At 39.7% G+C, this 19,218-nt stretch overlaps 1 protein-coding gene across 1 annotated transcript in view; it reads left to right on the top strand.

Annotated features, from left to right (window-relative positions):
- The window catches only part of DISC1 (DISC1 scaffold protein), a 351,558-nt gene that overhangs the window by 151,460 nt on the left and 180,880 nt on the right, over positions 1 to 19,218 (top strand). The window contains exon 9 of the mRNA XM_032430420.1: positions 8,078 to 8,266. Coding sequence (XP_032286311.1) covers positions 8,078 to 8,266 — 189 coding nt within the window. The remainder of the gene's footprint in view (positions 1 to 8,077; positions 8,267 to 19,218) is intronic.

Below are 19,218 nucleotides of genomic sequence, written 5' to 3' on the forward strand. Positions count from 1 at the left end.
TGTTGATGCCGTCCATCTGTTGAGTCACTCTGCTATTTTTTCCTTGGGCTTTGCCCGGCACTCAGAAGACAGGCAAGAAGAGTAATTATGTTAAGAAAAAATGCACCTCATTTGTTGATTGCTGATCTCCAGAATCTGTTATTTTCATACCTCCTTTGGGTCGTCCCTCAGTTTGTGGTATATTTTCTTGCCCACCTGCCTCCCGTTACTAGTTTCCAAGGAACAAACAGTTCAGATCATCATTTATTCCTAAGTAGCATACCAAGATGCCTCAGGTACTCCAAGCCAATTTGTTTTCTAAACGATGGTTCTATCCAATTTGACTTTTCCTTTACAGAGAATAAAAATTAGCTGCACTTAAAATATCTTAGTGTCTAAATGGAAGCCTATCTAGGCATAAACAAGATTTTCTGGATAAGCTCAGGATGTTTCCCTCTCTCTAAACAATTTAGATCAATGGTTGGAGGAGATAATAGGCCCAGCGAAGATTTTTCAAAGATGAGGTCTGTCCAGTGTGGAAATATATGAGACCCACCAAATGAGAAGAAGTGAAAGCTGTTTCAGAGCTTACTATAGCAAGGGAGTCAGCCACCATTACCTGAGTTTTGGCAGAGACTCAAAGGCAGGCAGAAAAGTGGGAAAGCTTTGGAGCAGAGAAAAGGGAAGCCTGCAGGTATGTTCTGACGGGAGGCTGGGAAGCTAGAGGCAGGCCAATTAGAGCATCCTGTGTGATTGGTTCGGGGAGCATATTTGGCTTTCTCTAGCTGGTCCTAAGTTGGAAGCAGGGACAAAAATTAGGGAAGCTGTCAGTTGTTAATAAAATCCTGGCCATTTTGGACCAATTATTACAGAAGTGATTGTTTGGTTTCCTGGATTATTACTAGAAATAGCAATCTGGCTTCCTACGGCCTCCCTTATAGCAGGCTGGCTTCCTTGACTGGTTATTGTAGATATGGGGGTTCATTTCCTGGGCAGGTTGCTGCAGGTTGCGGGTCAGAGTGCTATTTCTAGAGATGATCTGGCCACTGTCTGTTTGTATATTTAGTCTCTCACCAGGTACCACCCTTTCTCAAGCTGTTAGAAGCAGTCTGTGTTTTACGTAAAATCCCATGTGTTCAGGTGTTATGTTCCCCGTCTTCTCTGTGAAATATGTGGCCGTCTAAAATGTCTGATGTTCAAAAGGGCTCTGCTCACCGAAAATGCTTTTTGCTTTCTCAGGAAATCATAGTGACTGGAAGAAAGCAACAAAACGAACAGAAAATGGCCAATTCCAGCCAAAGGAGCTTTGGTGGAGAGGTGGCGGCATGGTGGGGGGAGTGTTGGTGGGTGCTGGTTGGTTGTGTTTGCTTTGCTAGTGCAAGCTCCTAGCACGTGGCCTTGACATCGCTGAGGGGGAGACTCTGAGTGACAGAGCGTGAGTCTTGCCTAACCACGTGTACTGGAGCTTGGAGTTCCTCAAAAGATACAGTGTTGTGCCAGAAAAAAAGAGGCAGCACTCTATTATTTTTGGAGTTTGATGATTTTCAGCACTGGCTTTTTTTCTTTTATTCCAGTAGAGAAGGTTAGCTCAAATTTGGGTATGTAAACGTGAATGATTTTAGGAGGATCATTACAGATGGGAATGTCTGTGGATCTATGCAGCACTGTGTGTGTGTTGGGGGGGGCATGTCCCCCTAGATGACAGTCATAGTGAGGGCTTGAGACTGACCGGGTGACACAGCCTACCTGAGTACAGGATTCATTCCCCGACCCCCTTTGTGCTCCCTCCCTTTATGGGTGATTTGTGGCCACGTTTTGACCAAGTCACTTATTGAGCTGTATTTGGCAGAATAAGCACTTAACACGAGGTTGGAAAAACCCAGTTCAAGTTCAGCAACCTCATGTGGGATCTTAGAACTCTAAGACTTTGTGACCTTGGGAAGGTGACTCTCTGGGTCTTAGTTTCTTCAACTGGAAATCAAGGACAGTCATTATAAGATCCCCATCCTGGCTTGTTGGAAAGGCCAAATGAGACAACTGCTCTAACAAGAGCCCCGTATCTATAAAATCAGACTCTCAAATAATGACCTCAAAAAAGGAACCCCAGACATTGTGAAGTAGTAAGTTCAGGATGAAGGATAAAATTAGAAGGAACAGAGTGGATAAAGTCAGTTTTGGCTTTGGCATTCACCTGGAGGGTTTTAATGGTGGCCTTTGTAGAATAAAATACTTTGACAGGTTCTTTAAAAAGCCTCTGTGAAGGCCCAAGTATGGTTCTCTTGCTGAAGAGCAGGCAGGCGTATGTGTGGGATGATGGCAAAGGCGGGACATTCATCTGCACAAATCCTCCTGTGGCATTTAGGAAGGAGCCCATTAGAGTCCCAGAGATTGGGGTCACGGGGTCACTGATGGGACTTCCTTCAGGGATCAGCGTTTACTTTTCTATATTTTCATCACAGAGCTCTTGGCCAGTTTCAGTAATCAGGGAGGGCTAAATCAAGCAGGATTTACCTCATGGGCTTGGATCAGAGACCGAAATGCTTATAAAATATTAACCAGGGGCAGTGTAGCATTTTATCATGGCTTCGGTTTGTGGTATTAACTGTCTCTGGGAATTCGCACTCTTTCTGCATATATAAAATGCACACATCTATCACTATGCGTTTTCCCTCAGGATCAAGGAAGGGACCCAAGTTTTAATTCATGATCTCTCTTATGTTTTATTAAGGGCCCTGGCCTCTAGAGCTTGCCATAGATTGCAGGGGTATCTGAGGATGTGTTTCCTGTCATTCCAGCAAAGCTTCTGTGTGGTCACTCACCCTGCCTATGTAGTCTTTTCTGATTTTTTTTTTTTTAAAGATTTTATTCATTTATTTGAGAGAGAGAGGAGCGCATGAGAGGGGGAAGGGTCAGAGGGAGAAGCAGGCTCCCCGCTGAGCAGGGAGCCCGACGTGGGGCTCGATCCCGGGACTCCGGGATCATGACCTGAGCTGAAGGCAGCCGCTTATCCTACTGAGCCACACAGGTGCCCCTCTGATTTGTTTTTAGAGGTCTTATTCTTTCCGAACTGTTTGTAGGAGGAGATTGCACACTGTGGTGTATTTTGCCTGGTGTCCCTGGGGACACAGTTGGCGCCTACCTCACTTTTGGTCACCTCTCTTGCTTGAATATATGGTCTAGCAGAAAGGTTGGTGCTCCCTGAGCCCAGGCGGGGAAGGGACATTTGAAGGCACCACGTTGTGCCCGTGGCTGGCCTGTCTAGAGGCAGTCACACCTCTGGGCTGGTCTTCCCCAAACCACCTTGGGCACGGGACATGTCCCTTGAGGTTCTTTTTTTGTTTTGTTTTGTTTTTTTTTAAAGGACATCTTTTTATTGTGATGAAATATACATACACATAAAATTTACCCTTTTAACCATTTTTAAGTGTAAAACTCAGTGGCATTAAGTACATTCACATTTCTGTGCAACCATCACCACCATCCACCTGCAGAACTGTTTTCATCTTCCCAAATGGGAACTCTGTACCCATCAAACTTGAGGTTCTTAGTGGCCCTCCATGGGGGCTCTGTCCACAGCAGCCCTAACTTGGTCATTATTCGAGAAAGAAACCACGGATCCAGGAAACAATTTAGTTGTGTTGCTATTTATAGCTCAAAGCTTGTGGAAGTCCAGGCTGCTCTCCTTATCTGGACTTTGTTTTTCCTAAATGGGTCAAGCCCATCAGCTTGGCATCTTGGTCGCTCTGCTGTTTGGATCCACCTTCTTTGTGGGCTTAGTCTCCACCTTGGCCACACACCTCCTGCCACCCATGGAAGACAAGCCCTTTGTTCTCTAACCAGGTTTCTGTTTCTTGTTTTGGAAACCTTATATTCTGTCCTCATGAAACCTGCTTCTGTCTCCCCTTCTGGAACAATCTTTCTTCTCTGAGCTCTCCTAGAGCATATTTGCCCATTTCTTAGAATACATCTTCTCCTCTTTATTTAATGGTGACTTCCTGGAGAGCAGGGTGGTGCTCTGTTCTCGCCCGTATTTGCCCACTTAAGTGATAGACAATAAACAGGGTCTCAAAAGATATTTATCCAGTCATGGAATTGGAAACTATGGATGTCAGTGACAGAAATGATAGCTGGGTGTCCAGAATGCCCTTGAAGTGGGAAAGCATTTTGTCCTATTTCTCGCATTTATATTGGGTTGAAATCTGCCTTTTAAATAATAATAATAAAGAAGTAAATAGCATAGTTTAGAACCTAAGAAAGATTCGGAGTTATGTTTGAGTTGGAAACCTGCCTTCCGTTTTATTGCTATGTAACCTCAGCAAGATAGTTTTTTCTCTAGGTTTCAGTTTTCTCCACTATAAAGCAGAGATAACATATATTTCCGTGAACATAAAATGCACCATTATTTTATACACTATGAAGAAAGAAAAATCGCTGTCAATTAAATAATGATATAATGCTTTCTGTGGCTTAGAATTTTTATTTTGTTATTGAAATAGTCCTTTTTGATGTATTTGGGCTTTTGAAAAATCCTTTTTGAAAGGAAACTTAATCACTCAAGGTTTTCCTAAAACATCTTCATATTCAGGGTCTGAGTGTTCTGAAACACATTGTGCCTCAAAGTAGTCGGAGCTCATGTTTTTCACCCATTATCACCCTCTGCATCAGTGAAACTGTTGGTGATGCAACTTTTTTTTTCCCTCCAAGACTGAACTGCTGTTTTCTGTAGGGTCTTCCGCCAAGCTGCAACATGGTTCTTCAAGTTTTAAATGATGGTGCTTTCCTGATCTTATAAATCCATTACGATAGATGGTTTTCAGACAATAGCCAGGTCTCCAATGATCCTGAAATGGTTTTTACTTTGAAACGCCAGGGCCTTGCAGATGGTCCACCAGGCCACTGAGAATGACAATCATGTAGTAACAGCTTCATCCTGACTACTCCTGGCTGATGGCGATCTCAGAGATGTTAACATGGGGGGAAAAAGGGTGCATCTCAGAATAGATAACATAGGGCATAACTTCCCTCTTAGAGTTGTGGTAAGGTAGAGGAGAAAAGGTTCATAACTGTTATTGTGGAAACATCATGGAGCCCCCTGATAACAATAACTATTATTGGGTTCCTGGGTGGCTCAGTTGGTTAAACGTCTGCATTCGGCTCAGGTCATGATCCCGGAGTCTTGGGATCAAGTCCCATCAGGCTCCCTGCTCAGCAGGGAGTCTGCTTCTCCCTCTGCCCCTTACCCCACTCGTGCTCTCTCTCTCAAATAAATAAAATATTAAAAAAAAACCCCTCCCCAAAAACCCCAATACCTATTATTTATGGAGCATTCACTAATGTGATATGCTTATTAATTTATGATGTAATTTTCATATTAAAATTTTCCCTAATATATTTTTTCCTTTTTTTATTGAGGTATGATTTATATTCAATGAAATGCACAGGTCTTAAGTGCCCAGTTGTATGAATTTTGATACCTATTTTCTGCAACCCTATCAAGATATTTTCATTCCTCCAGAAACATCACCCTTGTGCCCTTTCCCAGTCATCACCCCCCTTCCCCAGACAGCCTGCATTCCGATATCTTTTACCATGGATCAGTTTTGCCTGTGCTAGAACTTAGTATCAATGGATTCATTTTTTTTTTTTTTTTTGAGATTCCCCGTGTCACTGTGTATATGAAGAGCTGGTGCCTTTCTATGGCTGAATATTCTTTCATTGTGTAGATGGGACCCTGTTTCTGCTTTTCTCCCTTTGGTGGACATTTAGGTTGTTTTATTTGGGCTATCACGAGTAAAGCCACTATGAACATTCGAGTACAACTATTTTTGGATTACGTGTTTTGATTTCTCCTGGGTAAATACCTGGAGGTAGATTTTTTGGGTCCACACACAGGTGTGTATTTAACTTTATGCGAAACAGACAGAAGTCTTCTCAAGGTGGTTGTGCCATTGACACTTCCATTATGGACAAGAGCTCCACAGCTCCACATCCTTGCCAGCTAGACAGCTTTGGTCTGGTTCATTTGAGCCATTTGAATGGTTTTGTAGTGGAGTCTCTATGACTTTAATTTGTATTTTTCTGGTAACTAATAACCATCGACACGTTTTCATATGATCACCAGCCACTTGCATATCTTACACTGTAAAATGCCTGTTAAATCAGTTGCCCATTTTTCAATGGGGTCATTGGTGTTTTAATTATTGGGTATAGGATTCGACTCGTTTGTCAGATACACATATTATGAATATTTTCTCCCAGTCTGTGGCATGCCTTTTCATCTTCTTAGTGGTATTTTTGATGAGTAGAGGTTTTTAATTGTGATGAAGTCCATTTATCTTTTTTTTTTTTTGTAGTTAGTGTTTTTTGGGTCCTAATCAAAGTTTTGCTTATTCCAAAGTTAGAAAAGTATTCTATACTTTATTCTACAAGCTTTATAGTTTTTGCTGCTACATGTAGGTCTGTGATCCATCTCTAATTAAATTTTGTGTATGGTTTGAAGTATGGATGAAAGCTAATGTTTCCCCATTTCAGTAGCTAGTTGTTCAATTACCATGTGTTTAAAATATAGTTGACCCATGAACAATGTGGGAGTTAGGGGTGCCAGCCCCCCACACAGTCAAAAATCTGAGTTTACTTTTGACTTCCCCAAAATGGAACTGCTAGTAGCCTACTGTTGACCAGAAGCCTTACTAATAACATAAATAGTTGATTAACACATATTTTGTATGTTATGTGTGTTACCTACTGTATTCTTACAACAGAGTAAGGGAAAGAAAAGAAAATGTTATTAAGAAAATCATAAGGAAGAGAAAATATATTCACAATACTGTACTGTATTTATTAAAAAAAGTCCACATACACATGGACACGCACAGTTCAAACCTGTGGTGGTCAAGGGTCAGTTGTACTCTCTTTTCCTTATTGACTGACTTTGGCACTTTGGTTGAAAATCAATTGACTGTGTGAGTGTGGTCTACTCCTGGACTTTCTATTCTATTCCATTGATCTGTTTTATCTATTTATCTATATGCCAATGCCATACTATCTTGATCTGTAGCTTCAGCATTAATTTGAAATCAAGTAATATATATTCTCTTCATTCTACCTTACAAGGATTTTTTTTTTTTTGGCTGATCTAGACCTTGTGCATTTTATTTTATATTTTAGAATAAGCTTGTCGGTTTCTACAAAAGACCATCATGAGATTTTGATTGGAATTGTATTGAGTGAATAGATGAATTTGAGGAAGATAGAAATGTTAAAAATATTCGATTTTCCAATATATGTATATATATAGTATTCTGTCTTTCTGATTGCTTAAGTCTTTTTAAATTTCTCTCAGAAGTTTTTAAAATGGTTTTCTGTGTGGAGGTCTTGCACATGTTTCTTTAAATTTATCCCTAAATATTTTGAGCTTTAAAATATCTTGTAAATGGTATTTAAAAAAATCATCTTCTACTTATTTGTTGTTGATATTTAGAAATATAATTGCAACCTTGCTAGCTTCAATGCATGATATATTTTGCTTAGTGCTTTACAGAATTTCATGTTTATTCTTGAAGCCACCTGATGCAGGTGTTAGTACAATCATATTTTATAAGAAGTTTGCCCTGAAATTACATATGTTAATTTCTTTGCTCAAGGTCATGCAGGTTGAGTAACAGGAGGACTAGGATTTGAATTTAGGTCTAGTCTGACTCCAATGGCTAGTCCCTTTCCACTCTACTATAATATTTCAACTGTTTGACATTTGGATATTTGAATGGAGTCATACCACATACCATGTGGTTTCCCTGGATTTCACTTGGACATTTTTGTTTCATTGTGTTTCACAAGGACATGAATTGGCTAATGGAAGCTTTAAAACAGAACTAACAAAAATAAGGTGATAAAGAGACTGGTGGTTTTCCCAGTTGAAGGAGACAGTCAGTGTTTTTCCATATTCCTCCATGGAAGACTATTCATGCAATTGGATGCAGTTGCAAACTCAGCCCTCTTTCTCCATACTGTTGGTGCACATTAGCTGTTGCTAAATCTTCCATGTGTGGGGATGCTGTCAAACTTGTTTTCCCTCCTTCTCTCTTGCAATGTGCTGCAGGAAACCATTTCTCTACAGCCAAGGAGCTCACGGAGGAGATTAGATCATTAACAGCAGAAAGGGAAGGGCTGGAGGGACTCCTGGACAAGCTTCGGGTGCTGAGTTCCAGGAATGTCCAAAAGCTGGGCAGTGTTAAGGAAGATTACAGCCGACTGAGAAGAGAGCTGGACCAGGGGGAAGCTGCCTACGGTAAGTAGTCACAACTGTTGCTTGGTGAACTATTCATACTACTGATTGTACTAGGTGGCCAGGCAGGGTGTTCTGTGCCTCATGTGAGCATCGATGTGAAAGGCATCCTGGAGCACATGACACTTTTCCTGGAGGATTTTTTTTGGCAGGAGCCTTGGCAAATGGGGTAGAATTACTTGTCAGCTTTTGTTTTGCTATTCACATGTGACATCTTTCCTTTTTCTGTCTTTTCTCCCCTCCTCTGCCCTGGATTTGCTAATGGCCTTGTGATTATTTAGAGCAATCTCTCCCTTGGCACAGGTCTTGAGAATTTTCTATGTTTGACAATTATGTTCCTTTTGTTCCTTGGCTCAGTCTTCTGGCTTGCACAATCACAGACGAGAGCCTGCTGACTCAGAAAACTGAATAAAGACCATGCAGTGGCTCTTCTGTGTGTGAGTTTTTCCTGAGAGCTTCTTTCTCCAGGAAGAATGGTGTAGAAGAGGCCAATGCTGCCTTAACTGAAGTCTCTGCCTGTCGGAGTAGTTACCGTACTCTTGTGTTCTTTTCCTGTTCCAGTCGTTAAGAGTAACTGAGGTCACCTTGAGGTTTGCTCCCTGGGGGACAGTCTTAGAAGATGCTTGTTCAGTCTGAATTGATAGAGTAAAAACTTATTTCTTTAAAAAAAATGTGAAGAATTTACAGTGTTTCAGTTTCTAATCAGAAGAATGAAATCATGAGAAATAAATGCAGATTTAAAATATGTTAGATGCTAGAATCTGTTTTTTTACTGGTAAAATGAGAAGAAGAATATCCAGCTCATAGGCTGATTAAGTGGTACAGATTAAATGAGGTAACTTAGAAAGATTTTGAGGTGTGTGTGTGTGTGTGTGTGTGTGTGTGTGCGCTCTTGCATTTCTTCTAGGAAGTAGAAGCTGCTGGAGGCTAGAGGTCATACATAGTATATCATGGTCCCTAAATGAATGTTTACTAGGAAAATGAAAGACCTATCTACTAATAAGTAACTATATTTACAAAGCATTCTTACTTAAAAAGAAATAAGGAAAGAATGGGAATGTTAGGTAGCCACATTTGAAATACGGCTATTTGAAAATACTCCACAGATTGAAGTAAATGAAGATTAGTATTTAAAACCAGGTAAAGAAGTATGAAATTAGTTAGCAGAAATTAGGTGTGTCTTTTCACTATGAATAAATTGTGTTTGAAAGGCTTACTCCGTTGTAGAAAGAGGTTTCAGTTATTTGAATCACAGGATACTCAGTTGTTATGGTGTCTTCTTCCCAATGGGCAGGCCTAACCTGGAACAACTAACTTCTTATCTTTCTTTCCCCACTTCTGTAGGTCAAGCCTTCTTTTCTGCCAAATATGTAGAAACTGTACATTTGAGTCTGACTATATAACTAGGGTACTGAGGGATAACAACACTTTTTTCCTAAGATGTGATGCTGTGCTTCATGAAGTCATGATAGGAATGATCATTGGATATTTTAAGTGAATTTTAGCTATAGACTTTTTAAATGTATAAACAATAAAAACTATGAAATTTCTCATGTCATCACTCCATAATTTTTGGCACAATATGGGGGAATCTATTGAATCTAAGAATAAAGAAGATGTGAACAAATTCGGACAAATTTAGTCGAGCAATATTTTCATTTGAACAGTTGAGCTCTTGAAAGCCATAAATATCTCTTAAGAAGAAAAAATGAGCCATGTAGTATTTTTTGAATCTCATCCTTGTCACTTTACTAAGTATCTTCAAAATGATGAATAAAACATAAACAAATGGAATGAGAGATTGTTACCATCAATGATTCTAAGCTGCAGATGGCTAGTTACTATTGTGAAAGAGTTCTTTATGTTTTAGACTTGGATTTTGCTGGATCAGCTACCCTTTTCCCTATGCTTTAGGCTGAAGGTAATTCTTAACCAATCTGAGGTGACTTGGCATTAGGTCAACCAAATTAATAATCTTGGGTTGATGAGAGTAATGGGAGATAAATAAACAAATAAATAAATAAATAATGAATTCCTTAGTAGATTGAAGCTTTTTATTTATTGAAATGCAATAAAACTAGGCCAAAGTCCATAGTCTGCCATTTGTTGGCTTTTGAGAGTTAAAGATTTAGAGGGAGCTCTAAATGTAGAGCTTTAAATGTAGAGCAAATACAAAGGAATAGTATGCACACGCGTGTATGTCCCATGAGCTGACTCTTCTTATCCTTAGATAAAATGTTTTAAAATAAGACTATTTAAGAAATAAGCAATATGTAGAATTCTTTAATAAACCCGATTTTGGTTTCTAGCATGGTTGCAGAATGTGGCAACCATGGATAAGTAACTCTGTGATGGTCAGGGACCCAGGCTCTTCTATTTTGTTCATCTGTACCCCTGGACAGGTGACATTTGGTCCAAGATGGCTGACCCAGCCCCACGTATGTCCAAGTCCAGCCAGGAGTTCTGGTTCTATAGCAGAAGGAGAGATTTGCAGTTTTGGGGAGTAATTAGCAGTCTCTCTCATACAGAAAACTCTTATAGATGGGAAGTGTTTTGCTGATCATTTACAGTATTATTACATCTTCTGTGGCTGGCTCAATTGAAATCAAAGAAAAGCACTGTTCTTATGTTTCATTTGTTTTGTCACAGTATCCAGCATGGTGTCTTTGAAAATAGTAAATATACCATAAGTATTTGTTCATTTAATGGGGCCAGATGTTAAAATGAAACATTCCTTTATTTCCATATTATTCCTTTACTCCTCTACTTTGAATTATAGACCCAGACCTTGGATCTTCTTCTTCTTCTTCTTCTTTATTAATTCTTCAAATTCATTTTCTAATTTAGTGAGAACAGAGGTAAGTTTGATTGTCTTTTGTGGAAGATGCTTGAGTTGTCTGAGTGGGATATTCATATGGGGGAGTGTGAGCAGACAGAACAAAATGATGAAAAAGTCCTGAAATGTGCCAGAGTAATCAAGGGCAAAGGGAGACAGAAATCATCACTGAATCCATTGACTTTGTCACAGTGATACACAGTCTGTGAAGAGACAAGAAGGGGATGTGTTTTAACCTGTATCAGCTCCTTAAGACTTCAGGAAAATGCGTTTGAATTCTGAGCAACTTTAAGTACAGTGAAATAGAATGAAATGCTTTCAACCCCTGATTACTTGTGGAGATTAACTATAAACCTTTAATTATTGTGGATTTCATTTTTTTTAAGGGAGGCTGAGATTAAAAAAAAACACAACAGTAACTTTTTTAGTTTGCTGTATCTGCTTTTCAGCAAAAAGACAACCCTGAGATTTATATAAATTTTTCCATCCCTTGTGTATAAGTTGATAATCTGTATTGTACTTTATTAATATTGTTGATTTTGCACTATAACTCAGATATAAAGGAAGCAGACGTCAAGGGGAGAGATTTAATCACAGAATAATCAGGGCTAGAATTTTAAATAGGACATCATTAGCATGTTAATGAATTTCCCCACTTTATACCAGCTGCCTGAATAGAAAAGATACTGCAGATGTAGCTCAAAAATCTGGCAGGGTCTGTGGCCCACTGAGCTGTCAGAAATTCGTATAGAGGGCCCGTAAAGTACGTAAAGGGATTCTCTGCGCGGCTATCAAATGGCAGGATTTCGTTTTTCCTGGGAGTGACGGCTGGGTGTGTTCAGCTTTAACTCATTTGCCTTTCAATGAGTAAGAACAAGTGGAGGGCAAATGAGGAGCAGTTTTTTAGTGTAATAAAGTTGGAGGGGAGTCAATTTTTTCAGTTATGGTTTGGGGCTAGTTCAGTACTTCCCCCTTATCCGCAGTCTTGCTTTCTACGGTCTCGGTTACCTGCAATCGACCCCCGTCAGGAAGATGATCCCCCTGATGAATCATCTAAAGGTCACTGGAAGCCTAATGCTGTGTCACAGCGCCTACGACACTCCCCTCACTTCATCCCATCATGTAGGCATTTCATCACCTCACATCATCACAAGAAGGGCGAGTACAACACAAGATATTTTGAAAGAAAGAGCGAGACCACATTCACAAAAGTTTTATTACAGTGTAATTATTCTATTTTATTATTGGTGATTGTTGTTCATCCCTTACTGTGCCTAATTTGTAAGTTAAACTTTATCATAGGTTTATACGCGTAATAAAAAAGGTAGTATACGTAGGGTTCGGTACTCTGTGGTTCAGGCATCCACGAGGGTCTTGGATGCATCTTCTGTGCATAAGGGAGGACCTACCTTTTGCTTTAGATTAGAAAGGCCGTAGGTCCATGCTGACATCATCCTGCCCTGACTTCTGGACTACCGCATAACTTGTGAGCTTGAAATAGCTGATGGAAGGAAGTATGACATTCTCTAGTGAGATATGTGTTCCTTGAACTCTGGAAGTCCACAGGTGAAGCTTCTTTTAGAAGTCACCTCACACCTGTTAAGAAAAGATCTTCAGTATAGAGATCCTGCACTTTACAAGTTCTGCATATATAGGCAGTAACTCCCTTTCCACATTTATAGGATGTATTTAGAAGAAATTTTGAAGAAAAATTAGAACAGAAGAATAGAATTTGCATTCCGTGTGTGTGTGTGTCTGTGTGTCCATGTATGGGGAGGAAATGGAGAAAACATATAATGGAGATGTAAACAACACAATTAACAAAAAAATAAAATTTGAAAGTTGAGATGGAAGAAAAGTCATTGGCTTTTGTTAATTATTCTGTGTTGAGAATATGATGTGATACTGAGCTCCCTAGGAACCAGAGCAAAAAAGACAACTGAAGTGTCATCCATCTTCCTCAAAAGCAGCTAAAAGCACAAAGTTTTCAGGAATGTGGAGTGGTGTTAAATTCTTAAAGGCCTTTTTTTTTTTTTTTTTTGAGAGAGAGTGCGTGTGCAAGTGGGGGAGGGGACGGTCAGTGGGGGAGGGAGAGATAGAGAATCTCAAGCCCCTGACACAGGGCTCAATCTCACGACCCTGAAATCATGACCTGAGCCAAAATCAAGAGTCAGATGCTTAATGGACTGAGCTACCTAGGCGCTGCTTAAAGGCATTTTTTTTTTTTTTTGAGAGCATACTGGAAAGTCCTCACAACAGATTCGTAACAAATGCAAAAACACTCTCCATGTGGCTGTTACCAATCCCTCCTGGAAAGGGGGATGCCTTCAAAGCAGGAGTTCATGGATAGACTGAAATGTATACATATCTTAGATGTGTGGGTGTGTACATATTTTTCCACAAAAATTTTGATCCAGTGTTTTGGCAAAACGGATTTAGAAAAGAGTCATTCTAAAATCTCCCAAATTTTTAAGAAACATGTGAAATGATAATAATACCATGGGAATGAATTAGTAAAGGCTCAGGCTACTTACATTTAAGTCTGGAAATTTCCAGTGATCTGACATGATTCAAACATGAGACTAGAAATGTAGAAGAGTAGCCAGAGATCATATTCTGTAGAAATATTCACCAAATGTCACTTTTTTCCCTCTGAACTTTGAGGAAGGTCTGCGTGGTAGACAACTTTGCTCTCTTGGGGCCAGAACAGCAATCGAGCTCTTGATGACCGAGGACCAAGCTGTTTGTCTTGGGACCAGAGGTGTGTTGCAGGTTCTGTATGTGGCAGAACTTAGATTGTTATATGGGGAATATCCTATTTGCATTTGCCTTTCTAAATCAGAAATCTTTGTTTAGATTTAAGAACATAGATAATACGAACTTTGAGAGAAAAACTTCTTCTAAAAAATGTCATAATCTTTCTTTTCTCAGGTTTTTCATGGACTGAACTTTTACATCTCTATCATTGATTAATCTTATTAATAAAATCATTATTTTATCAGTTACATATATATTTGCCTTTTAAATTTCTCTCCATATTTTTTTCCTTTTCTAGTTATATCCTTGCATCTCTGTTAGTGTGGTTATTTCTCTGCCACCACTTTTGCCTGTGAATTTCTGTGCTTGACATTTGCAATGAACTTCCCCCCTCTTTTATCAAAAAATTGTGATAATTCCTTTGGGAGGCCTCTCCACAACAGTGTAAAAAGCCTGTGTTCAGATGTAGGAGGCCTTAGTTTCATTTCCCTTCTGTTGCTTGCTCATCATCTGTGCAACAGCTGGCGTAGAGAGTCATCACAGCGTGAGACTTGATGAATGACTGATCTTTTGCAAGGCACTGTATCTTACCTGCTTCTCAGTCGCTTCGTGTATAACACAGTATTTTCATCTATCCATGCATCATTTCTCTGAGCATTTATTGAGCACTTACAGTATGCCAGGCTCTGTGTTAGGCCTTCATGGTCCAGAGTGAATCAGACCCTCAGTCCCTGAGGCCACCAAAGCCCCCATTTACTAGTCCCTCTGGTCTCACATTCCCACAGTTGCATCCATATTTTGTTCTTTCCCTTGCTGTTTACCATTTCTGATCTCCTATTTCTGTGTGATTTTTTAGAAGTCCTTACTTGTTACTTTCTTTTCCACCTGTCTCCCGATTTGCTTTCTATACTCCATTCCCAATACTTCAGTCATATATCCCCTAGGTGGAATGCAATGATGATTTTAATTGTATTTCATACCAATTACAATATACAGTTTTGTGATATGCTGATTTGTTTGGAGTGGGAACATGATTCTATATAATAGGGTGGGTGCATGTGACTCTGACGTGTCTGGTGGATCATTCTTGGCAACAGTGTCTTTCCTGGTCTCTCTCGATTTCCTCTGGATTCTGGGCTTTTGATGACATTGGTTTGCACGTGTGCACACACACACACACACGCACACACTTACGCTCATGCGCTCCTTCCTGAAGATTAAGCCAAGAGTGGCGGTTAGGCAGAATGCCATGATTCTAGAGGAGAGTCTGTTGGCTGTGGTTTGGTGAAGGGTGATCTGTTGCATAAGACCATACCATGTCCTGCAGAGTGCTCCACATCTGGATCATTGTCTTTTGTGTGACTCTTCCTCCCGCCCCCATTTTTAAATGTCCCCTTGTGGGAGTGGTGCTACCCTCAGTTAACTGAACAACTTCAGCATTATGTTATGACTTGAAAACATATCTTTCTTATTATGATTATTAGAGCTTAATATTAGTAGAACTCAATTCTAAAGTATTCATAGAGGTATTCATATTACCTTTTATATAGATCCTTATAAGTTTAAAAATGAGTTCTTTTAAGATTTCTTCCTCCTTTGCTCTTCATTGTATATATTCAGCGTGTACTTATTGGACCCCTTGCTGTGTGCACAGATTAACTATAGCTATTATGGATTTACTATGTTCTTGCAAAGGAAGGAGTGATCCCCTGTATGTTGTCACATTCTCTTCAGTTATAAATGTGGATTACTTTTCTTTTTGTTCTTAAGCCCTTACTCTGCACCAGGCACTGAGCCAAGTCTCGACGCCTATTTAGCTGCCTAATCCTCTGGACAGTGTGTGGCCGGCTCCAGCACGGTCTCTGTTTTATAGATGAAGATGCTGAGGCTTAGAGAGGGTCAGAGCTTTGTCCAGGGGCACATGGACATGAGGGGTAGGAGCCAGGATTTGAATCCTTTTTTGTCTGCACTTTTATGTTCTTCATGAACTTGATTCATAACATGAGTTTCTCTCTATGCATCCCTCAACCTCACCACCCTACCTAAATGCTGCACTCATAGTCATGACTATGAAAACAGAGTCCACTAAAAATCATCTCTAGAGGATGTTGCGTACCCTGAAAAGACAGGGTTTTTTTTTTCACTTTTGAAATTTGTAAGTATGCTCTCTGTATTTCAAACCTGAAACGAGGATCTGCTATCTGCAACTTCCTGATACCAGATGGATCATTTCACTCGATGGGAGATCCTATAGGTTATAATCGTTATGATAACAACATATTTTGTATTAAAACCGAAATCTTTTGTTGTGGAAGGGTGACTAAGAGAGGCCTAGCATTCTACAGCCAGTAGGAAAAAAAGTTGAACTGTAATAATGTAATTGGATACATATTTGTTAACTTCAAACCACTTTTTGATACGTTTTCAAAGAACCGTTGATAGTTCCGTTTCCTGTTCTAAAATGCTTAAATGTCAGTGTTTTCCTCTGTATTCCTGCAAGTACAGGCATTCGTAAGTGGGTTGACATACTAGCCAGAGTTTCTGGTGGAGGACTACCACAAGCCCTGTTTGCCTATGAATTTACTGCTGTGCCATCCTATTGATCATAAGGAATTCAACTTGCAAAATGTGATGGTCTTCTTTCTAAGCTTCTTTGAGTGAGTTTTTGCATTTTAAAATATTTAACATATTCATATAACATAAAACATTTAACATATTCTGTAATTCAGGGCTTTGAGGAATTAGGACTGATTTTTTTCTTAAATTGAGTCCCAATTCTGTGAGGTTTTACTGAATTCAGTTTTATTGGTGCTGTGACATGTTTTCTGCTGTCACAATTTTTTCCAGTGATTACTTTTTTTTTTTTTTAAAGATTTTATTTATTTGACAGAGAGAGACACAGCGAGAAAGGGAACACAAGCAGGGGGAGTGGGAGAGGGAGAAGCAGGCTTCCTGCTGAGCAGGGAGTCCGATGTGGGGCTCGATCCCAGGATCCTGGGATCATGACCTGAGCCAAAGGCAGACGCTTAACAACTAAGCCACCCAGGCACCCCAGTGATTACATTTGTATGAAATACCTTGTTTTCCTCTTTGACATTGCCATGAGTCATGGCCTCCTGCTATTTTCCTCAGCTACTTCCTCTTCTTTGAAGCTGCCATATGTTTAGGAACCCAAGAGAGACAGTACTTTTTTTTTGAGAGACCATTATTTGTTGTTAATTTGATTTTTCAGCTCTTGTAAAGGAGAAGGGGGTATGCCGATCAATGTTTTCCTGCCCTGATTGCTTCGTTGCTCCACTTTTTGCTGCCCTGGGCCCACCACACTTTCGTATTTGGGGATAGCCATCCTGTCTCATCTGTTTTCCCTCAGGTTTTTATACAATTGGGGAGGGAGGGTTGGATCACCATAGGGGTGGGCAATCCTAAGCTAATGCATTGAAGTTTAATATTTATAGCATGGCAGAAACCATCAAGAGTTGCTTAAAGATCTACTGACTTGGCAGCATCAAAAATTTATAAACCAGATATGCTTATATTTTGTGTGCTCCCACAGTTATATAATGTAATTGTATTTTTGTCTTGACATTATACTTTCCAAGGTCTTCATGACTCATTAACAACTGGTTACATACTTTGCTTCGAGATTTAATTATAACCAAACTTTTAAATTCTCCTTTTATTTACCAAACTGATGTTTAACTTTTGGTTATTGTAGCCTATTTTGAACATCTCCCTTTTTGTATATGTTACTATGGCTGCTTTATACTTCATGTGTCCCCAAATGTTATATTACCCTTCCCTAAGAAAGAACCTAATGCAAATATACTATGATTTTAGGGTGTACTTAATGAAAGGAAGCCTGGGCTTGCTCAGACAAGGTAACTGTAGTATTTGAGCTTCTTTTTAACTCTGTATGTGACCCAGCATTCGACTTTGGTCCGTATGTCCCAATTGTATTGGCAAAACAGAAAATTAGACTTTGGCAAATGTCTGTTTGTCTTTCACCGGACGCCAGTTTTTCCCCCCAGAGACTGAGGAACAGTAGGGGCTAAATACCAGACTCCATGTCTGCCCTGAGAAGGTCACCAAACACTGAAATTCCCTAGCGGTCTGGAATCCCCTAGCGGTCTGGAATCCTAGCAATGCATCAACCTTTGGAGGCAAAGTAATTTCCCCTATGGATTATATAAGAATCCTCTGAAGGTGAAGCTTATAAGATTCCTGGGGTTACTCTAGTGGTTTAAAATTTAAAAAAAAAATTTGTTCCGCAAAACAGCATAAGAATAAGACACATTTTCAAAGCCGAACAAAAAAAAGTCCATCATACAACATCTGTAACAGAGCTCCTGGTTTTATTTTTAGTGTCGCCCCAGTGTCCGAAGCACGTGCACACCTCTTACACACTGTGTATTCTCTCCCTGCCGTTCGCCTATGTGGCAATAATGAAAGCATCACATCACTCAAGCCTCGCAACTGTATTTGTGATAAATTTGTCACCCCCATTCTAGAGATGCTGACACTGAGGAACAGTGAGCTCAGGGAGTTGTAGATGGGAAGTGAGGAGCTAGAATGGGACTCGGAACTTCTGGCTCCAGAGCCGTGCTCCTCAACACACTTATATTTCCCTGTTGTGACATAGCATTCCACTTTATTATTTATGGTCTTTATAACGTCCCGAGACTCAATATACCATGCTGTGCTTAGTCCTTATTTTGATGTGTTTCATGATCATTTTTATGAATTCCTTTCTAAAGATAAAGTGCCAGATCGGGATTACTGGACCAGAGAGTATGATCAGCTTTATGGCGTAGCACATGTGCAAACTGATTTTCAAAGAATTATACAGTTTAATTGATGCTACCAACCCATCCTTTCCCGTACTGGGTGTTATTTCTTAAAAGGTTATTAGTCCAATAACAATAATTAGATAGTACTTAGTTCATGCCTTATTTCTGCATATATTTGACCAATCACAAGGCTGAACTCGCTTCTTTTTGTGCCTTTATAATTTTTTTTCATAGTTTCTTGTCCATGCACTTTGTCCATTCTTGGGGGGAGGGGAAGGGAATGTGATGATTTCCTTATCTTTATTTAATATGGTTATTATAATTTTTTCCTTTGTGTGTACACACACGTGTGAAATTAACCCCTTATCATAATTAGTAACAGAGCAAGAAAAGAAATTTTTGTAAACAGTGATACCATGTTGGGATGACAGTTTAGGATAAATTCTGAAACTTCTTAAGGCATCAGGATGCAAATCATGTAACAAACAGCGACAGAGACAGGTCTTCCCCAGGAAAGGCAGTCTGTCTCCACTCTGTGCATTAATATTCATTGGGCCTGGCCTTTCGAACACATG

Source organism: Phoca vitulina, unplaced genomic scaffold (assembly GCF_004348235.1).
Source record: "Phoca vitulina isolate PV1807 unplaced genomic scaffold, GSC_HSeal_1.0 scaffold43, whole genome shotgun sequence".
Taxonomy (NCBI): domain Eukaryota; kingdom Metazoa; phylum Chordata; class Mammalia; order Carnivora; family Phocidae; genus Phoca; species Phoca vitulina.